Below are 21,361 nucleotides of genomic sequence, written 5' to 3'. Positions count from 1 at the left end.
CCATGTTTTAAAGACCAATTTCTTTTTCAAACAGATTTCAAACAGATTTCTTTTGTATGTATATGCATTTTCAAAAATCTGTCAGGCTAAACCAATTATATGAACATACACCCCCCCCCAATTATTGTGCTATTTTCAGCTCTGATAGCTATTTTGTTTTCCAGTGTGATCCATATTTGATAATTAATTAAAAATTTTATTTTAAGCTAATCATAAGTATCTGTGATGTTAACAATGAAAAATATTTTGATTTCCTAGAGGGAAATATGGAGAAGCAGGAAGAAGCACATTCCCCTGATGTTTGTTTTTGCAAACAAAATAAACTGCATAAAGACATATTATTTCATAATCAATAGTTGAACCCAATGAGGGTAACATGTTTACTTCATGATATGAATATAATTACAAGAAATAGAAACACTCATTTATCAGCACAGCAGGTACAAATAAATTAATTTGTTTTGCTCTAAATTATCCTGAACACCAGGCACATGACAAGTTTGTGTGTTTCTGCAGATTGTTTTGTTAAACTTCACACATGATGATTGGTAGATCTGGATGGATTTTTGGAAAGGGCAAGTCAACTTTTCCCTATCAAAAAAAATTTTAAGCCATGTTGATCATTTCAACATTAAACTGAACAATGGGCAAACATTCCTCAAACAAACCTCTGGTCGCAATAAACTACAATCAACTCTCTTCATTTTTGATCGCTTCTTCTTTTTTGACCTCACTTCTTCATAAAATTCGTGGGCTAAATCCCCATCTTCATTGAAAAACATCGAACTAAATTTAAAAAAAAGAAAAATTGTGTTAACTTCTATAGTTTGTATACATAATTAAAAAGTGGGACAATTTATGTGTGCAACCTCATCTGTAAACTTTGTTGTGATTTCTTTCTTTTGAAAAAAGTAGAAGGGGCAAGGCATTCTTAATTAATTTGTCAATCTTAATTACTGAAGGAAAGACATTGCCTATGATATAAACAGGATTGAAAATGTCCTGCTGCCCATATTGTTCACAATTTTTATCAACACTGAACAATATTGTTCCACTCGATTTAGTTTCAACAATATTTTTTAATTTTGTTGACACATGTAAACAGAAAGGGGCCAATGGGCAAGGAATGCCAAGGATAAACCAACTATTGACTATGTCAGGTAGTCCTCCGGTTCCAGTTTAGAAGGTAACTCAGCCGTGGTTTTATATGTATGTGAACGTTATTTTATTGTCATCACTAAGAATATACCTACCTAACTCGTTTCAAAACGAAAATTGAACCTCTGTAGTTGTTCAAGAGGTTATTTATTCGGTTCTCAGCCCCATTTACAGCGCTGGATTCTTCTTCATAATCTCCCCAATCCCATATTTTACGGTATAGACCTGATACCTTCGATCCCATTCATAGAAAACGAATGTTATTAGGACGAAACTGAAAGATTATTTGACCTTAAAGACTTTTTACATACTGTAGACTCTCAACTCAAAATTTAAAATTTATGTTTTGTATACCATGTCGTCACACCACAAACACACGACAGCTTCCTGGGGACAAATATAGTGCGAGACTGTCACGCGTGTTTGTCACGAATAGGGATCACTGGCTCAACAAAACTATCGAGCCAATCACACTTCGTGTAACATCAGACTTTCCGCATTCAGCAGGACAGTTGAGAAGTTTATAACTTACGCCTAGTTTTCATTTAATATTACTTGTAACTTCTATGACAGATGTAAAAGTGTCAGCATATTTCTGCTATACGGGCAAAAAACGTTTATACCACTATGCGTTGCATACCACACAAAGACCAGATCAATCCAGTCTACTGTCGATTGTCTACATCAACCGAATGACAGGTAACGACCAAATGAGAACTAGGTTTTTGTTTGATCTATTAATTCGCTACGACTTACTAAGTTATGTAGGCGAGAAATGGATGACGATGGGTGACCTACAAGCATAGCTACAAGACAACCAAACTGTTTTGGATTATATAGTGATCTCCAACATCGACAGGACCAGATAGCTACAAATGAAGGAAATGGCAAGAAATACAGTGGATGGAAATTATGAGAGTCGTAAAGCCAATTACGTGGAGGAAAAATACTGCCTTAATTAACCCACCCTTATTAAAACAAGATAACTACTTGACAATTATTTGTATTTCAAAGGAATAGGAAATATCATTAGCTAATACATAAAACTTAATAAAGAAGCAACTAATATTAAATTAAAGAGCACATGCAGTTCTAGTTAAGATATTTGTGATACAATGCAGCTTTAGCTTCATGTCATGAGCACATTCGTGTTCACAAGTTGCATGTTTATCGGAACTTATATCGGACATAAGGGACTTCGACATCTTCACCATCAGCATCATTACAGCATAATTCAAAAACTAAGGCTTTAACATGAGGCTTGATCTTCTTCTTAGATACTTTTGCAACAAGTTCTGTCATTCTAAAAAACAACATTACGGTATTCGTTGGCGTCAGAAGGATGAAAAATAAATGCTCAGCTCAATCAAACGCAAGCAATCCCTCCCTCTTCAACTTTAAAGTATTACTCACGTCAGAGGTAGACGTTCCTTCAGTTTAGATTGAGACATAAAAAACGAGTAGAGCATACACACGCCTTGTGATAACATGGACACTTCTAGCTTATGCTCATTCTATAATCAATGCAATAGAAATCCACAATCACTAAATTACGAGTACATACAGTAAATAATGAAGTCACGACGAACCACATTCAAGATCGTCAGAAACGTCATGTTTAATAATTCTAGTGGTACCCCATTTCTTAGTTAATAGGAGCAAGATAGATAAATCAGTTCGTGCCGAAAACGTAAAAGAACACTTCCCAACGTCTCGACACTAATACCTTTTCCAACTAAGACCCATAAATATCGAGAACTTTTCTTGAACCGATTTGTCTAACCCGAAATTTGAAAAAGCTGTTCCCTGCTATTCCCTGATTATGCAAGACAAAATTTTGGCTCAATTACATAAGAGTGTGTAACAACGAAAACAAAGCAACCTACAGGCCGGACAACTTCACAAAACGTCAAAATATAAGTCAGATTTGTTTTCTTACTTGAAAGTAGTCCATGAATTCTTGAAGGGTAAGTTCTTCTCCCTTTTCGTTCAGCGTTAATTCAAACCGATCCCATAGGCTAAATTCTGTCTCGTTATACTAAAATAAAATGGGTCATAAGAAATAATAAGTCAAGTTTAATAATCAATTATGAAATGGAAAGATCTGAATAAATAAAATATATTAAGGTAATCTTCTTACTTTATTTTTAGGTGCAGAGATTGGTTCAGAAAATGCGAAGAAAGGCAAAGCTAAATTAATGAATCCATTTTTGAACGTCTCCAATTTCTTACTTCCTTGAATTATCTGCAATGAGGCGGCCCAACAATCATGAGATGCGAGCAAATACGGATACAGTTCCACATTGAACGTGCAAAGGTGTTTATTTTTTTTATATTCTAAGATGTTTCTTTACGTGTTTATCACGATGCCATCTCCGTATATACCACAGTCCACATGCAGAAGCACATTTATATGTATTTCGTCTGCCCCACTTATGTTATTCTTCTAGAAGAAGGGCATATGCTTAAAACGCTAAAGTACTCCAGATGATGTGAACTATAATTCAGTCCAATCTTTACCTTGTATAGTTCCAAGCATACCAGTCCAGACACAACAGCAGTTGTTGTCGCTATTGCTGGAATTATTTTACCTGCGATTAATTTGCTCTAAACGAACAATCAAACGATGAATGAATGATCTTAGTAACTCCATGTAAACACCCAAACAGGCCCTTATATAGTGTTAATAAAACATGGTAATATTTGTTACCTTGTGTCTATCTGCAGGAGCTATATCATAGTTTTCAGCTCGGAGGTTTGAACATGCCACAATGAAGTCCATATGGAAGTTGGTATCATCATCCTAAGTAATATTTAAAACTGTCAGCGCTTATTTTGCTCTCAACCTTTTGGTAATGGTTAATTCGTGAGTGGAAATTGGGTAGAATTCGAATGTCCAGAATTTTCGCCCTATTCTTGCACAGTATATTGAATGGTCATGCATTTCGAAATTTTACTAGAAAACTGATAATAGCTAATAGCAAGATTGGCCGCGCATTATGTGGTTGTTTTTCTGTAAGACGAGCTCCTTCACTATCGCCAGTCCTTCGTTTCAACTTGAGATGGCAATTTCAGTAAAAGAAAAGTTACAACTTGCTATATGCCGTACCTTTTCAAATTCAACATTTGAAATTTTTATTCCACTCAATACTTCGGCTGAGGGCAGTTTGGACATTAATTTATCGACTTCAGTTTGTTCTAAATCGAATGAAAACAACACATCATTCATAAGTGCATGCGAATTAGGGCGTTTACGATTAAACACAGTCTAATAATTATGTTAACATGAATTTTGCAATGCAGGAAGGATCATGCAGCTGTGTTTACCTACTGACGCTTGTGTCGCAGCCTCAGCCTCCTGGTCGCTCACGTGTATTTTCACTCCTACAAAATCACAACATTACATTTCAACAACAACTGCAGGGTGGAGTAGTCAACAATTCACGCACAAATACACAACTTGACTAACATACCTGTTTTAGGTTTAAATGTTGGAACAGTGATCTGTTCTAAAATCTCCAGAATAAACTTTCTGTCCACCGAACCTATCAAGGCGATTACATTTAATAAAATTCTAGACACAATAGTAAATCAGTTGGTGAGATAGACCATTTAGGTATTTGATCGTCATTTGACCTGGGAGCCTCGCTTTCGTGAATTATGAGCCAGTTGCCTTTGTGCATGTGGTGTTGAGATCGAGGGTCCCAAAACGTATTCGTGACGTAATCATCAAAAGGAATTGTTCAGAAAGGTTGTTTGATATGTACTGACCTTTGAGATTATAGACAAAAGCGCGCAGATTGGCAGCAGATGTTATGAAATTCATGTGCGTTTCCTGCAAGTATAAATGAGAAATAGCCGGATGGAAAAGTCATTATTAAATCATCATGCTTTATGATAGAGGCTTATCTAAAATTTCAACACAACTTTAGAACAATTTAAAACAGGAAGAATATAACACTTATAGTGATAAATACCAAGGGTAAGTAACGAAATGTAACGTACGTTGCAAGGATCAAATATTAAAGGATGTGGACATCGTTTTGGACCTGACCAAAATGGTTGACCAGAGCTGGTTGTCTAAACAGAAAATATGAAAAACGTCAGAGGAGATGAGAGCGACATTATACCACTGCCATTTTGTTTATGTATACTTGTATCTGTTCCCTGCAATACATTACGCTATATATAGACAGTTGCAACTTATACTCCAACAATACGACATGTAACAAACCTGATCTGGGGGGAAGTTATGAAGAAGTTGTGCAATTTGATTATGATAATTTTCTTGAAATAAAAATCTTGCCCACTTCACACAATCAGCGAAATTCTTTGGCAGTTCGTCCACGAGATTTTTCTGAATATTTTCTAAAGTTTCAACCTTGATAGAAAAAAAATTCTACGTTTTATTGCAATTCAAACTTTGGAACGTAACTTAGAGTTAAGACAACTAAAATGGTCACTATAAAGGTCTGTAGAGTATGTGGCCTCGCGTGTGATAAAGATGAGTGGATTAATCCCGCTTTGTGTTGGGTGAAAATGCACTGTACTGTTTATCATACAGTATTTTGTCGCGGCCAAGGAAAGATTAAAACCAGGCTGGTTTTCTTGAAAGATTTTGGTGGCCCATTACAGGGCATAATCCAATTCTTAGGAAAAACCCCTAAGCTTGTCTCAGTCATATGATCTCAATAAAATTCCCTGCATGCAAACATTGGGACTTTTCAAACCTGTTGAACACCTGGTAGCTTCGCAAAACGTTCTATGAATTTAGGATCACTAGAAAAAAATCAAAATAAAAAAATACTGAAATACTAAAAAAATACATCATCAATAGCAGTTATTTACACAGTCTTATAACTTGTTGTTCTATATGAATGAAAACAAGTAGCTACTGTACCTTAGATACTGCGAAATATTCTCTGCTGCTTGGGTGAATAAACCTTCAAACGCATCCCTTGCCCACTAAAAAGGAATTATTGACCCTTATTGACCCTTAGCACATGACGTCACAGTTGGTATTTGGCGGACAGATTAATGTAGAAAAATTTTTGGCAATTTTGTCTCTGGAGTCAGACATACTTTTCATATTTATCTTTAGTTGACATGCACTGTATACAGCCTGTTCCGTGATATTACCATGATGGTACACAGTTATAGGTATAATCACCGTAAGGTATATTATTTAACATGCACATGAGATATGATGATACCTGTAGCGTATGTTCTATGGCATTTGGGAAATTCTTCAATGTGCAAATTGGTATGGATTTCTCTGGTGGATCTTGACTCGAACTGTATGACTCAGTTAAGAATGGAAAAACCACCTTAAAATAAATGGATATTTGTGAGGGTTAAGATATACTCACATCCACAAAAAACATTCTTTCTGCGAGGAAAGAAAAACTTTAGGTCCCTTCTGCATCTTACATGAATTTTTATGCCGAAGGTTTTATATATATATGGGTGAATATTAGTATTGCCCTATGCACACTCTACCTGTATGTTGCCTTTAGTTCCCAATGTCCCAGACTCCAATAACGGTTTTCTGTAATAAACACACCTTCTATCCATGTACATTCCTACAAACGTAAACAGACACATTTATCTTTACACTTGTGTCCTTCGTCGACTCATCACTACAAGGACGTCTTCATTCATTGTGCGGATAAAAATATGTAAAAAAGATCATTTATCCCGCGCGCGTTATGTTCGCGAACTTACTGGCGTCAATATTATCCAAAGCATTCGCAACTCCATCTAGGTTCTCAAAAAAATCATCATCATATATTTTTAAGAATAGTTAAGAAATATTTCGATCTGCATATCGGTGGGAAGAAAAGATGAAATCTGGTCAAAAATGATAACTAGAAATAAACAAATGAACAGCAGGAACAATGTGTGGCCAAGGATCCTTGTTTACAAAGTACATTGTTGTAAAGGATATTTTCAGTATCTGGGCCAACTCTGTTCTGATGCGAGACGATATGAACATCCGGGTTCATGGTCTTAACAGCACGAGCCGCTACATCGGACTTGTTTTTGAACATCAGCAGGTCGAAATAGAAACTGACGATTAAGGTTTGATCTTTCAATACTATCCATATCTGTGACGTATATCTTGCCTCGAGGATCTGATGCAAGACCAATCATAGAGAAGTTCTTTAACAGCTCACAACCAATTGCTCCAGAACCAACCTAGCAAAAGAGAAACAGGTTTTTCTGGTTGATAAGTTATGTACCCATGCATGCAACTGATGCAAGCTTCACTAAGTTGTTGAATTGTCACAACCATGCAAGTTAGTGTGGGGCAACATGATGATGTTCAGCCTGTCTCTATGAAATCCACTTACAACAAAATATTTCTGTGTGCTTATTTTTTCTTGAAACTCTTTGCCAAAGACACAAACTTGATTATCGTATCTAGAACCAACCTAAAAATAGGTAAAATAAGATACACAGCCAGCATACAAAGCCAAGTTTACTCGAAACAAAGAACCAATACCAGCCATTATACGTTTTGAATTCAACACAATCGAAAGCTGTAAAACCAGGAGGCAAAAAATCTTACTGCTTTGCACGATTCTTCTGCAATTTCCTGTTCTTCCGGAAGACATTCCAATGCATCGAAATAAAACCATTGTAAAATGGGATGGAACTTCCCACTGCAAGCCTGCGCGACAAATATACAGATATTCCATAAAAAAAACCACGAGGCTGGGTTCAGACGGGCTAAAAGGTGATAATTTTTTCATGCGGTACGTGTGTAGAACATAATAAACGTTTTGAACACAAGTTGCAGGACTTGCATTTCAGACAAGTTTCGCCATTAATATTATCTTAATCTATATTATTCGAGAACATTCTCTCCTTTAAAGTAGTAAGAACAAGTTACCTTCATGACTTCCTGGGCAGCAATACCTCCAATAACGCCTTGCATGGGACATAAATCTCCTCGGGCTTGGTAAGATAATTCTCGCAATAACTTCTCGTCGATCTCATCAACCTAAGAATACGAGGAGTTCTTTTAGCACCTATGTCGTAAACTTAGTTGACTCGCGAGCTTGGTGTTCAGCTCGCCAATACGACGCCATACCAGGTTTTAATAATTTCCCCACCTTGCTACAGGCAATCCCGTTAATTTCTTTTGCGATCTCAACTAGTTTATTGCCATCCTCCTAAAAATATGAATAAACTAAATATTAATTTTATTTGTTTTTATACCCATTGATACTATGTTTAATTGATACTACAGTAGTTACCATATACACAGATTTACGGTAACATAGTAAATTTGAAAAAATTGTATCACTGCATGTTACTGTAGTTATAATTGTTATACTAATCTGGCTATATATAGGATTATACTGCAATTACAACAAATTGCCCCACACCGAAACTTTTGCATCTACATGCATCTACATTGGAGTTGTTTTTTTTACCTGATTTCTGGAACGTGGAAGTGATGAGTTTCTTTTCATAAATTCATGTAAAGCCTAAATGAAATGTCATCAGTTTTACAGAACGGTAAAGTGTAAAGATTTTTCTACAGGATACAGTATGTACGTTATAACAGTACCTGAAAACCAAGATGTAGTTGTGCTGGACGTTCAAATTTGGCAAAGTCCGTGATAAGAAATTCTGGATCGTGAAGTGCTTTCTTTATTGATTTCTAAAGCAGATAAATAACCGTGTAAAGTATAGTAAAGGAACTAAAAAACTGTACAACGACATCCGTTATTCCGCATAACCCTCAATGATAATAATACTTACGAAGTTCACTGTCTTTGGCATTTTGCATTGTACAGCATAACCACCAGCAGTATAATCTGAGAGACCTGTTGTGTCTCCAATACTAAATGTATAAGGACCTAAAAGAAAGAATTAAATATAAAGATGTTTGAATTGTGATAGCCTCAGTGGGGTGGGGGTAACTATAGACCAGCTGTTCATCCAATGTAGATCTTATATCATACACTCTTTATTTCTACAAGGACTAAGGATTAGGTGGAGCAGCAGTATGTTTTACAATGGAAAGAAACTTCTATTGAGTATTTTCTAATGTTACGCTATCACACATGATATCACTTCAACCAAACAAACAATAGAAAACAAACATCAAAATGAACGATGGAGTTACCCAAAACTTTAACTTTTCTTGGTTCACAATCGTTTAACTCTGTCATGCCCTAATGATGTCAAAACATAGTTATTCAATTTCAAATTCACAAGGTTTTAACCAAGCTAAGGTCATGATATTTTTCAAAAAACCTGCACTTCTTTGAATGTAACATAATCTCCACTCTCAAATCCATGCCTTTGTTCATCCAAGCAGGTTACAATGCTTTCTTCACCCTAATTTTAGAACACATGAAATCAAGAAACAACACTACGTATATGTACATAATTATTCATGTACTTAATTGTTTTGTACATCTGACATCCTGTTGAAATACAAATACACAATTTTAACTGGTTCAATTTGCCATTAACTACAACCAAATATTCCAACTTTAACCAACTTTCACTTAATAACTAACTTCAATACTTTACTTAATAGTTAACTATCACTACAAATGGTATCTGGGTTTACTGATTAAATGTTGATTAGTTTAACCCAAGCTTAAAACAAATTCTCAAAGAAATATTTCTAGGAGCTCTTTTGTTATGTTAAATTCATTTCAGAACAGTATATCAACAATCAACTGAAGTAGAAAAATCATAAAAAAAAGTTACGATTAAGTATACCTTTGTTATAGCAGAAACCATTATTGTAATTGTTTGCTCTCCATTTGTATCTGTGACAATGAAGTTTTCGCCAAAATCACAAAAGATTTGACTAAAAATAATAAGGCAGAGTGAGGATAATTCAAATAAGTGCATATTTGTTTTCAAGTCATTAATTATCCCAACATCTTAACATTTAGAGAAATAAATTGAATTATTGAAATGAATTATTTTACAAATAGTAATGGTTATATCCTACCCAAAGAGACCTCTTGTGTCTGCAATTAAAAATTTGATGCCCTCATTGTGACAAAATTCCCCAATCCATGTTTGTTCATCAGCAGCTGACGTTGTCAGAACAACAACCTTAAAATTAACAAATACATCAGTACAGTTTCAGAAAAATGAAATATTAAGTTCACGACCAATCTTCTTCATAGCAATGTAAAGTATATCCATATCTATTACAAACCTGGAAGTTTAAGAGTAACTCCTTTGTAATTTGCTTGGTACATGTTGATACAGGAACATAACTATTCAGTTCAGACACATGAGGTTGGGTGACAAGTGCACGGTTTTTACCAACATCATCAGGACGGAAAAAATACTAGAAATTACAAAATCATGAGCTGATATTCAAATTGGGATGCAAGAGACAAATTTTGTAGATTCTACAATATCGTAAGGTGCATATATATCATGTTGTTGGTAGATTTAGAAGAGAATGAATGATTGTTCCAAACTGCTTGTAAAATATTCATAACCGTTTGGCAAGACAAAGGATTTAATCAATACAATCAATTATAAAGGCCAAGGTTCAAACGCCATAAGATCAACCTTTAGGTTCACATATCTTTGACCAGTTTAAAATTTGTGTAGTATAATAATAATTAATGTTATAGTAAAAATAATTTAAATGATGTTTACCTGAGATGAAAGGTCTTCTATATTAACATTACCAGTATCATGAAGTGTTACAGATTTGACTCCACCAAGGACAATATTTTTAGCTAAACCAAATGAATATCAATAAATTTACAGGATTTTACAATAATGTCGTAGTTTAGATTTTAATTGTATATTGAAAAATCAAAGATAAAAAAACTTTTTTGTAGTGGGCCATTCCCTCTATTAAACTAAATGCTAAAGAAGAGACTGTCTTTGGTTCTTGTATGTACATACGGCTTTATCTCATTCAACTGACTATAAATGATTATAAATTATATGTATGTTTCATATAAAAATGAAAACAATTTGCATTTACCTATTTCAACCCCAAGCCCTCTCATGCCTGAGATAAAAACATTAGATCGAGCCATCTTTTGCATAGCTTCATGACCCAATACATAGCTGTGAAAACACACAAAAAATCACATTTCAACATATGGCAAATTTAAGTGGTGCTTTATATAACTCCACACTAACAGAAATTATTCAAAATAATAGAGTTTTTAATTTCCACTCAAAGCAAATCCACACACAAGCTTGGGGGGTAATGTTCAATTAAAATCAACACAGTTAAGCATTTAATGTGATGAACCCAGCTGTAGCAAACTGGTCAATGTTTTTAGGCATAAAAATGCCTAAAAGGTAGTCAAAAGACAATGTTCAGGCAAATGCTTAAGCTTCAAAAGTAAACTTCTCAACAAAGTCAATACATTTTCCAAACCAGTTTATAAAAAATTGGACACCAGTGCCAGGCACTTCAATGTCTCAACACTGATCCCCAATTTCAAACAGACAAAATAATTTGGCATAGGTTTCTAGAAGGAGGCAAGGAGTGATATAAGTTGAGCAATTTGTGCATGAGAGTTGGGAAATTTTTGCTGAAATCATTCTTCTACCTCCTCACCTCCCTAAATGAATCATATGGCTGTTTATAACCACAGCAGCATTGGGAAGGACAATACTTAGAAAAGTGCGTACAATTGCAGTGTTTCCCTTCACCTTGTTTTATAATAATTTAGAAGGCACATTGCCAACAAAGTGGTAAGATCTAGTTGCTAAGTAATTTTGGGAACAAATGTAATTGCACAAGTTGGAAATTATGATTGCAAAACTTAATGCAACAAAGCGAAAAAATATTGTTTTCCCATGGCCTATATTGTGTTGAAAATTTTCTAGGTGGAGAAGGGTGGCAAATGCATATAAAGTACACACCATTGCATTATAGGTTAAGCAAATATACATTAATATTCTGAAAATGAAAGCACCTTGTACTTTCCTTTTACCGAATGTCATAAAAATATTCGTGAATAAGAACATGTGAATACCTGATCTTTCAAATTAAAACAAAATGTTATAATAGGTATTTGAATATACAAGTGCAAACTTACAGCTGTCTTGAATACAGACTTTCGTCAATTTGTGAGTGGTTCTTTGACGTATCCATGTCACTGTCCTACACAAGTAATAAACGTGGGTATTATCATAGTGACTTGATGTTTAAATCCTAGAATATTAGACAAGTAAAACATAAACACACCGTATGGTTGTTAAAATTGTTATTATTCAATTTTATTGAGTTTTCTTCACTACTTTCGTTGTCTCTTCTGGCTTTCTTTGCAGGAGGAGAAGAGGTCAATTCCTCAGAATTTGCAGACATCTACCATAAATGTATTGAATAGACTACCAGAAGAGTACATTTATTTTAACACTTTGATGATAAACGTTTCTACTGGTAACTATTACAAAAAATAAAGAAATTTAAGCCAGGAACAACCGGTACTTGAATATAAACGTGTTTCAAGCCACTGTACACAGAATTGACCATGACGTAATTTAAACGCGCGGGGACAGGGGTTCATCAGTGGGTTCATCACGCGCGCAGAACGTAGTCCAACGCAGGCACTTAGCTTGGTAAAGTTTCTATCACAGTGCTTCAATCTACTGTTCAATGGGATCACACTGATAAGATCGAATTTTACAAATCAGCTTTGTGACAATATGAAACTAAAGGCACAAATAACAATACCTATAAAGTCACAAATTATCTTTTGCTTTGCCGTGCATAATTATACAATCAGATTACGACATACAAAGCAAGGATGCACGGCGTTGGTGACTGTGAGTGGTACAAAAGTCAGATCGTGCACTTTTAACGAACAGTCGAACACCAACTAACTAGACTAACGTTTCTAGCGGATTGTCTGCAAATAGATAGGAAAGCCCCGTACAGACAAGCAAGATATCCTTGACTATATGGTTAACTAGGTTACCTGTGTTTACCAGCTAGATGACTTGGATTTACTAGATGACTTTGGTTTACTAGATTACTAGAGTTTACTAGATAGCACTGGTTACGAGATTGTATCGACCAACCTAGTTTTTAGGAACGAGGTTGGGTGAAGACCAACTGACCAACTCCGCGTTTGTAAAAAGACAGAAATATTTTTATCTTTCAATTTAACTGATAAATAACCCGAGGGAGCAAATGCCCCCCCAGTTCTCCCTGACCTTGTTGTTTCACCATTTTTTCTGGGAAGGACTAGCGTCCCCCGCGTCTTGACTTCTTGTTTTATTCCATTCCGCAAACTTATATAAAAAGACTCTCTTCACAGCCAGGCTTGTCCACGCGTTTGTTAATGAATACAGACTCAAAGGAACCACAGAGACCATGTTGCACTGGTGCAGCATGCCAGTTTCCAAAATGGCGGAAGGGAAAGCAAAGTCCTTTCCATGTGGTCCTTTCGTTTATTGCCGCTATTTTTAAAAATCCCGCCCGCATGTCGGCGACATAGTTTGCTTCATCGACGCAAGGCGCCGACCCGCGTATATCTGCGGCGTATCTTTGTCATAAGGAAACCAGGCTTTAACCATGCCTGCTAAACACCACATAAACAATTCCTTACAATAATTAAATTTATTTGCACGAACTTGGTTAATTAGCAGTGTATGTCTGTATACCACAAAACAATATGTATGTATTGATGTATAAAAATCATGGATTACGCACAATATTTACGCGAGAAAAAACTACTAAACAAGACTAGCCGCGATTCCGTGCCTCAACATTAGCTTTCTACCAATTTTGTTATATCATCATCAGTCTGTTACGATGAAACTTTGAGGCGTTTTTGTATAATAGTTCATGGTAGCATATTGTCGGTATTGAATACCGTAAATAGATCTCTCTATCGTGATCTCAGTGATTGTGATACCGCATATTCTCTTTAAGTATTAAAATAGCAAAAAATTCCAAAATTTCCAATAATTAAGAGGTATTTCTTAGATATCCCAACCAGAAGCTCGTCAAAAGACTAATTTTGTCCTGTGCAGTGCATTGCTGGTCGTCACCAGCACTTTTTAGATTTTATATAATTGCATGTCTAGAAATTAATAATCCGAGTAAATCCATGGTTTTTATGTACATTTCTTCCAATCCAGTCCACCACATGCTGCCGAGATAATAAAGTACAGGATAATCTAAAACAATGAACAAGCAATGTTAGTTTGAAGAAAAATATATCAACTTCATTCTGTATTGGAATAAAGGCAAACTATATATACGCACAACTGATGATACACCTACATAGAAATATTTGGATAAAGATAAATATCTTATTTTCACAGGATATTCTTATAGCTGCATAACTGCTACTTAACAGACATTTCAATTTTCTCTGATGTCCAGATTGACTATTCTTTGCAAACAACTTAATTAAAAAATGCGTTCCTTATTTGACCAGTTTGTAACCTTTCAGATACAAAAAGAACGTCGTCGTTTTGAGCAAAAGCTCTTTGTCTTTGATCACTTGATTCAAACAACTGATATTAAAATTTAACAACACATGCAGTAAAGTATTTTAACATTATTCTCTTCAATGTTGTAAAACATTAGCGATAAAGCTGATTTACTCACTATAACTACAATCGTGATAATGATGATCATTTTCACATTTTTCCACCACATAACACGTGCCAAGGTTTTGCTTGATTTCTTGAATGTCATTGACTGCACAATATAAAAGATATTACAAATACATTTGAAGCTACGAATTCTTCATAAGCAACCTCGCGGCTTTGTTATCTTTCCTTTCCACTACATGCACGTGAATCAGACGAATAGATATTAGAAACAAGTCCAATCTTCAAGAAGATACTGCAACCAGCCAGCCTCGTGCCCATGCGGGCGCATCAAAATAGGTGACTACAGTTTTTTGTTATCTAGATCTTCGGCTGAGCGAGTGCGCGGAGGTGCTTGGGGAAGACGAGGGAACCGTCGCGTCCTCCCCAAGCACCCCTGCGCGCTCGTGCTGATATTAATTATTAAAAAGATTAAAACCATATTTTAAGCAAAAGACGCCTGGGTATAAGGCTGGCAACCAGTCACAATATTAATAAACACCAATGACATAGATTATCTAAGAATAAACTCACAGCTGTGTTCAGGTCCCTTGAACGGTCAATTAAGAGTTCAAGCCTTTCACCTCGCTGGGATATTGTGTCTATAACCAAATATTGACATAATTATACTATATGTGGTTTATAGTGTTTCCATACATCCACTCTGGCCTCCATTAGTTACTTATTTATGGTAATCCACACAATACCTATATTTTTCACCATAATGTCCTTCAGTTCATCTATTTCACCTTGCACCCTCGCAATATTGTCATCCTTCTCTCCAGATTCAGAATATCGTTTCTGCAACAAATACAAGCTACTGTTATCAAGTGCCTTGGTAACATGGATTTTCTAAAAATTTCCTAAAGTTTCCTAAATATTCCATACTACATCTTGCTTTTCTACATAATTGTATGATTTTCTGACTTCTCTTCTCATTCAAGCTAGAATACCCAATAAATAATATCTCCAGCAAAAATTGCTGCCAGAATAGTGTATGTAGAAGCTGAGACTGGGTTGGTTGCTAGTTAAAGTATATATTTGGTCAAATACTATATTGTTTCTAGATAATAATTGCTGTATTTCAACGAAAATAGCCAAAATAGAACATTGTGCCTCTACTTCTTTAAATATGTTAGAAGTCAGTTTGGTGGATGTGTAAAAGCAAATATGAACAATACCATCTCTGAGGCTAAAACTCTTGAAAATTCGCTGTTCATTGCAAAAGGTAGGGCAGTGTCAGCTCGTCCTTGATAGGTTCTTTGAAACCTTCAAAAAATATCACAGGATTAAAGTGTTGGTTCATGATTCTGGGAAACAGGTTGCCTCACACAAAACTTGCTGGGATGACATTTTAAGAGACATTTTAATGAAATATTTTACCTTTTCTTAATTTCAGTCAAAAATAGGAATGCTTTTGAGCGCTCAAAATTCTAGAAATATAAATAGTTAAATATTCAATGGTGAATATTCCTAAGTACAGTACATGTATAGGAATTATTGGCATAGAGAATAATTAAATTTAAGCACTTATTTCACATGATTCCTGAAAATCATGTATATCAAATGCTTTTGGCAAGACTACTTATAAATAATAGTAAAAAATCAATAAAAATGATTATTATTGGACAATATAAATTAAACTTATATATATATAGGTCTACTGTTCTACTCACATCATCTGTTATACACAAATAAATTACCCTATCTTCACAAATGTAGTGAAATAGATAGCTACAAGTGAGAAAAACAAAGAAATATTCACATGAAATAAAGCTGATAAAGTGAATTTATTGGGAGCAGTATAGAAAGTTGCTATTTTGAAGGAAAGTCAGAAAAAGTTTTATGGTACAGTGCACGAAAATACTGATTTGGCAGCTAGCTGAAACTATAAAATATTCATTAGGTTAATTATGTCTGGTTTAATTAAGGAGTTATGCTGAAGATTACTGAATAATGTTAAAACATTTTGTTCGACATAAGTTCAGCATGACACAATACCAGTTTTCCAAGCATTATGTGAATACACACTGATTAATTAACTTTATAAAAGCATCAAAAGTATAACTAACCTTGATTGTGTGTATGTAAGTTTGGCATTTTCAGGAGGGATTCTTCCCAGAATCTGGTGGGAAACTTCAGCAAAATTTCCAGCACAAGATGCATGCTTTGCAAGCACCGTCGTCCCCCGGGAAACAACAGAATAAAACAAAGGCATAATGATATCACACTATTAAAATAATAAATAAGATAAAATTGTCATAAAATAAAATGATGAATAACATGCAAAATTATTAGAGAAAAACAAAAGTTAACACTGGATGTTAGAGAATAACGCTCAAGCATTAACTCCTTTTGGTTTATGCATTTCTGGATAGCTTTTATTTCAAAAGTTTAGAAAACAAAATGATACCGAAATAATGAGTGCAATTGTGTTCTAAGAAGCAAAGGTCACATGATGGATTAATCATGACGACTTTCTTTGTACAAATATTCAAAACACAGAGTTTGGTCGTCTTGAACTTTCAATTCACTTTTCATTCAGGGTTTAAACACCTAATAGTTACACAAATTTACTATTCAAGTGTAATATAGTAATTATTTCACTAAATTATAGCATTTCACAACAATAACAAATATGTCAAACTAATTTCATACAGACGCCCAACTAATTTTATATTTCTACATACCCTAGGTACTGATCAGCTAGTTATGAAATTAAAACAAAATCAGCAGACCATTCTGTCGAGGTTTCCTAACAAACGGTGTAAAATTAACACAGATTTCTATACGAAAATGCCATAAAAGTCACTGAAGCACAACAAATCTGTCGCAACACAGTAAATTTTTATACATTACAATTTTTGCATTTATATGAAGTACAAATGTACAATATATATTGATAAGGGTAATTTAAGGGTAGATAGGAGTAATATAGTTAAAAATGGGGGGTAATATAGGTATCGCAGAGACGTTTGGTGATTTTCAAGATGGCGGACGACGAGGCTGAGAATTTTAAAAGAAGATTGGAAGTGGTAATTAATTCTGGCTGTGTTTTTTTTTTCGGTTTTCTTTCAGCTCCTAAATCATTGATCTATCTTTATGCATCCATAAAACACTATCTATTGTGGATACATGGAAGATAATTTATATCTTATTTATAGCCAATTAGGTTTTAATAACTACGTTCTAGTTTCTACTATATAAGGATACCTTTTCAAGGACTTCAGGTGTTCACACGGTAAAAATAAATGAACATTTGACAGGTTCTTCATGTTCACAGGAGGAAATCGGACCACATTCTACGCATTTTTTCACTAGTCGCTTCTCATTATGTTATATTCAGAATATATTAATCACGTAATAAAATTCGTAATACTGCAGAATAATCATACAATCTGTGTTGCTAAATAAAGAACACAGGATTGGATTGTGAATACCACCATATTTATTATCTTGTTTTGGAAGATTCCCACCTCTGGAGCTGAAGATGACGAAACATGTCTGACATTTGTGTTGCATGAGGAAGATCATACTTTGGGGAATGCACTTCGTTATATGATTGCAAAAAAGTATGCTTAATTCAATAGTATTACTACAAATATAGTCATGGCCCAATGTGTAGTAAATACAGTAATAATTGCATTGACACTGTATTAGTATTTACTACTACACCCTGTCTTCAGGTATCCGGATTCGTTTGTATCCGGAAATTATTTCCTTACGGATTTCAAAGTTTCACTGATTCGGTGGATTCATTGTGTTTTCGGTCGTCCACACGTATCCGCGAAAGCGATACAAATACGCTGGCATAGAAAGAAGACAGGACTAGAAGGGCCTCAGTGGCGAGCGGCGCAAAGCGTGCTCGTTTCTTTGTGCAAAAATATAGAAAAACTGGCCAGATGGCGAAGCAGTCGCCCAGCACATGTTTATTGACCAAAAAATGACATTGACAGGCTAGGAAATGGTGGAACACACGCGTAATACGACATGCGCGGCTAAATTCATCAATTATATGGCCCTTCTAGTCCTCTTATTGACGCTGAAATTGCTTCAGGGCATGCGCCATTCATAAATAATGGGCTTGCGATGTAGTTTCTGAACACGTGTTGTAAATTAATTCCTGTTGAGGCTAGTAAATCAATACTATTAAGTGAGCGCGCTTTTTGTTTGAGCTTTGTTCCACATTGGATCCATGGGAACATCAAATATTCCTAACTATATTTAATATCTTTTAGTTCTGACGTTGGTTTTTGTGGCTATACCATACCTCATCCATCAGAACATAAAATTAATATAAGGATACAGACCAATGGTACATAAGTTTGTGAATAATCAATTTCAAGTTGTATTACCGTTATCAATGACAAATAAAAACAACGTTTTTGGATCATCATCTGATTATCATGATTATGTACACTCCATACGCTTATCTTCTTTGTTCATTTTCACCACTATCTAGTGTGTCCAGATACTTATTGTGAATATGTAACAAGGTGTTAATCCATGCGAATAATGTGGAGAAATATTGAGCTGTGTCTTTTTTCTAAGGTATTCTTGCTGTTGATGCGCTGAGGAAAGGGCTTTCCGATTTGTCCGATCTCTGTGATCATGTACAAGAAAAGTTCGAGGTATTACTAATTTTAATCTTAGAAAAGAAGTTATTGGACACGATATTTCGGTTCCTAAATTCATCCCTACAGTTTTACATATAGGTCTTTGGCATGATAATGAGGGAATAATTGCATACCGAACAGTTCAATTATTTAGATTATTCTGTTATTCTTGTTTCAAAAAGTTATATATGACATTCTTTTGGCCTAAAACCATTCCGACCACAGACTCCAATAATTTTTTCAGGAATCGCAGTTTTTTTTTACTTTTGTTACTGTAGACAGCTGTTAAAGAATTTCGAGAAGAAGGAATAGCAATGGACGAAGAGTCAGATTAGCTATATCTTGCAATAGTATCTGGTCAAATCTCCATACTTTTTCGCCCCGGATGAGAACAGTCAATAAATTTGTAGTCATTTGTAAAAGTCAACTTGCAAAAAACTAAACTTATGGCATGACGCAAAATACAAATTCTTGCATAAACGTGTCATTTAATTGTTTTAGCCACTCTTTTTGTGATAATCTTGAAATAATACAGTTTTAACTGTAGTTATATATTACTCGACGATAAATAAATGCACAAGGCTCACCCTAAATGTCATTCATTAGCTACACCAGTTGTACAATTTATTCAAATAACAACTGACAAATTTGTTCCGACATTCTTTGACAACACGCCGAATTAATAATATAAAGAAATGAGACGCAATTTAGACTCCAGGATGAATTTGTCTTTTCCAGGATGAATTGTTGAAGGCTACTTTTGTTTCTTTGTCTTGAAGCACATTTAATAACAATTCTTTTTCACTGCCCACACAAATTAAGTCGATATAATCATCACTTGACTTTCGAAGATCTTCGACGCTTTTCATCAAAATACATCTTCACCAGTGATCTTGCTGTATTTTTCACTTAAAAAATAAGTAAAAAATAGTCCTTTTTGTGTATTAGAATTGGTCGTACTGTTCAAGAGACACTGGTTGTTTTTTATATTTTGTATTCTGTGTTACAAAACGTTCAAGATGCAATAAATGTTGAATTGCGTTACATAGTGCATTTGCCTGTAACTAACTACACTTACTACAATTTTTAAAGAAAGTAGTCGAAAAAAGTCGTTTATATGGGGTCTGTTGTGGAGAGGGCTGATAAGACAGCTAAATATGGTATGGATTTTTTAGAAATGGTAAATCGAGATGGTAATTCCAGTAACAAGTCATACATTAAAAATACACACTCTCATGCAATGACGTTATTTACCCCATTTTATAGACTTACATTTATCGCCACAAACGCCTGCCATACTTTGTACCAATCTCTCAGTCATCTCTTTTGCAAGAGACTTGAATAATGACTGAAACGACAATGAATTGTCTATTAGTAAAGACTAATTCTACCGTATGGCAAGACAATTACCATGACGGTAACATTATCGTCCAGCTTTCTCAGTACCCATTCTAATTTCTGATGTATTGCATGTTTTTGACATTGTATTATCCTATAGACTTGCACCTGGTATTTATTCATGGAAAAATACATAGATTCTCACCTTTGACTCGACTTCTCCAGATTTATAGTAAGGGGTTAGATACTTTACAATGATATCTGCACAGTCCTTTTTATTATTTCTAGATTTCTCTGCTATTTTAGTCGCAGTTGAACGCGGACGACGTTTCACCGTTTCACTTGTTGTAAGTGTTTTTGAAGCATTGGTAATTGAATGCGAACTAGACGCTGGTTTTTCACACTGTGAAGATACTGGTGGCTGAACTTGCATATTAGGGATCGTAATACCATTCATTGGAACAGATAGTTTATATTTGTCTTGAAAGTAACCTGAAGATGAAGTGACCGTAGAACTATTGGTAGGTTGGATCTTTCCGTAAAAGTGTCTTGGATCCATAGATGTCGATGGAATCCCCTGCATGGGTTGAGCACATTGAGGGTAGGGATATGGGATAGTTTGTGGTGGTATTACTTGAGCATGCGCCGTTTGGACAGCAGATGGCCGTGGGTGAACA

General features: G+C 35.0%; 5 protein-coding genes across 5 annotated transcripts; 1 reads left to right on the top strand and 4 right to left on the bottom strand.

Moving 5' to 3' along the window:
- Positions 1-269: 269 nt before the first annotated feature.
- Positions 270-1,523, bottom strand: LOC114529006 (tumor suppressor candidate 2-like). Its single transcript, XM_028550730.1, has 3 exons — positions 1,254-1,523; positions 669-786; positions 270-591 (listed from the first exon to the last, which is right to left on the bottom strand). The coding sequence occupies exons 1-3, from the start codon at positions 1,400-1,402 to the stop codon at positions 526-528; spliced, it is 333 nt and encodes a 110-aa protein (XP_028406531.1). The 5' UTR covers positions 1,403-1,523; the 3' UTR covers positions 270-525.
- A 628-nt stretch (positions 1,524-2,151) lies between these two features.
- Positions 2,152-12,630, bottom strand: LOC114526938 (ubiquitin-like modifier-activating enzyme 1). The gene is given in 35 exon segments (XM_028548488.1): positions 2,152-2,461; positions 2,572-2,672; positions 3,098-3,196; positions 3,299-3,403; positions 3,679-3,765; positions 3,869-3,961; positions 4,268-4,356; positions 4,486-4,542; positions 4,632-4,703; positions 4,930-4,993; positions 5,164-5,238; positions 5,393-5,539; positions 5,889-5,937; positions 6,059-6,123; positions 6,372-6,485; positions 6,658-6,740; positions 6,883-6,951; positions 7,106-7,197; positions 7,199-7,356; positions 7,512-7,592; positions 7,730-7,831; positions 8,054-8,164; positions 8,277-8,336; positions 8,601-8,654; positions 8,738-8,830; positions 8,932-9,029; positions 9,299-9,347; positions 9,430-9,513; positions 9,907-9,997; positions 10,145-10,251; positions 10,358-10,492; positions 10,813-10,895; positions 11,150-11,235; positions 12,222-12,286; positions 12,371-12,630. Coding segments are annotated over 35 exon segments (3,174 nt in total). The 5' UTR covers positions 12,491-12,630; the 3' UTR covers positions 2,152-2,325.
- A 1,139-nt stretch (positions 12,631-13,769) lies between these two features.
- On the bottom strand, positions 13,770-17,557 carry LOC114526134 (vesicle-associated membrane protein 7-like). The gene is made up of 9 exons (XM_028547645.1): positions 17,421-17,557; positions 16,803-16,960; positions 16,407-16,464; positions 16,114-16,163; positions 15,912-15,999; positions 15,438-15,531; positions 15,265-15,332; positions 14,747-14,839; positions 13,770-14,310 (listed from the first exon to the last, which is right to left on the bottom strand). The coding sequence occupies exons 2-9, from the start codon at positions 16,946-16,948 to the stop codon at positions 14,248-14,250; spliced, it is 660 nt and encodes a 219-aa protein (XP_028403446.1). The 5' UTR covers positions 16,949-16,960; positions 17,421-17,557; the 3' UTR covers positions 13,770-14,247.
- A 163-nt stretch (positions 17,558-17,720) lies between these two features.
- On the top strand, positions 17,721-19,833 carry LOC114531148 (DNA-directed RNA polymerases I and III subunit RPAC2-like). Its single transcript, XM_028552806.1, has 5 exons — positions 17,721-17,765; positions 18,199-18,302; positions 18,969-19,045; positions 19,282-19,361; positions 19,625-19,833. Exons 1-5 carry the CDS (start codon positions 17,721-17,723, stop codon positions 19,679-19,681), a joined length of 363 nt encoding a protein of 120 aa, XP_028408607.1. The 3' UTR covers positions 19,682-19,833.
- Positions 19,834-19,922: 89 nt separating this feature from the next.
- Positions 19,923-21,358, bottom strand: LOC114528533 (ATP-dependent DNA helicase Q5-like). The gene is made up of 3 exons (XM_028550196.1): positions 20,890-21,358; positions 20,619-20,694; positions 19,923-20,254 (listed from the first exon to the last, which is right to left on the bottom strand). The coding sequence occupies exons 1-3, from the start codon at positions 21,265-21,267 to the stop codon at positions 20,181-20,183; spliced, it is 528 nt and encodes a 175-aa protein (XP_028405997.1). The 5' UTR covers positions 21,268-21,358; the 3' UTR covers positions 19,923-20,180.
- Positions 21,359-21,361: the final 3 nt, after the last annotated feature.

Source organism: Dendronephthya gigantea, unplaced genomic scaffold, assembly GCF_004324835.1.
Source record: "Dendronephthya gigantea isolate DGI-Jeju-01 unplaced genomic scaffold, DenGig_1.0 000001F, whole genome shotgun sequence".
Taxonomy (NCBI): domain Eukaryota; kingdom Metazoa; phylum Cnidaria; class Anthozoa; order Malacalcyonacea; family Nephtheidae; genus Dendronephthya; species Dendronephthya gigantea.
Note: the sequence above shows the minus strand (reverse complement) of the source record. Positions and strands in the feature narration are given on the sequence as shown.

Bases quoted from the DNA above. Each gene is read 5' to 3' on its own strand.
- LOC114529006 (XM_028550730.1), bottom strand. From the start codon at position 1,402: ATGGGATCGAAGGTATCAGGTCTATACCGTAAAATATGGGATTGGGGA. The intron at 787-1,253 runs GTAGGTATATTC...TTTTAAATTTAG, and splicing joins TTCGTTTTGAAACGAGTTAG to TTCGATGTTTTTCAATGAAG. The intron at 592-668 runs GTTTGTTTGAGG...TTTTTTTGATAG, and splicing joins GTAGTTTATTGCGACCAGAG to GGAAAAGTTGACTTGCCCTT.
- LOC114526134 (XM_028547645.1), bottom strand. From the start codon at position 16,948: ATGCCTTTGTTTTATTCTGTTGTTTCCCGGGGGACGACGGTGCTTGCA. The intron at 14,840-15,264 runs GTGAGTTTATTC...TATATTGTGCAG, and splicing joins CAAGGGACCTGAACACAGCT to TCAATGACATTCAAGAAATC. The intron at 14,311-14,746 runs GTGAGTAAATCA...TCATTGTTTTAG, and splicing joins TTATCACGATTGTAGTTATA to ATTATCCTGTACTTTATTAT.
- LOC114531148 (XM_028552806.1), top strand. From the start codon at position 17,721: ATGGCGGACGACGAGGCTGAGAATTTTAAAAGAAGATTGGAAGTG. The intron at 18,303-18,968 runs GTATGCTTAATT...AATATCTTTTAG, and splicing joins CGTTATATGATTGCAAAAAA to TTCTGACGTTGGTTTTTGTG. The intron at 19,362-19,624 runs GTATTACTAATT...TTGTTACTGTAG, and splicing joins ATGTACAAGAAAAGTTCGAG to ACAGCTGTTAAAGAATTTCG.
- LOC114528533 (XM_028550196.1), bottom strand. From the start codon at position 21,267: ATGCAGGGGATTCCATCGACATCTATGGATCCAAGACACTTTTACGGA. The intron at 20,695-20,889 runs GTGAGAATCTAT...TTGTCGTTTCAG, and splicing joins CTGGAGAAGTCGAGTCAAAG to TCATTATTCAAGTCTCTTGC. The intron at 20,255-20,618 runs GTAAGTCTATAA...TTATTTTTTAAG, and splicing joins AGGCGTTTGTGGCGATAAAT to TGAAAAATACAGCAAGATCA.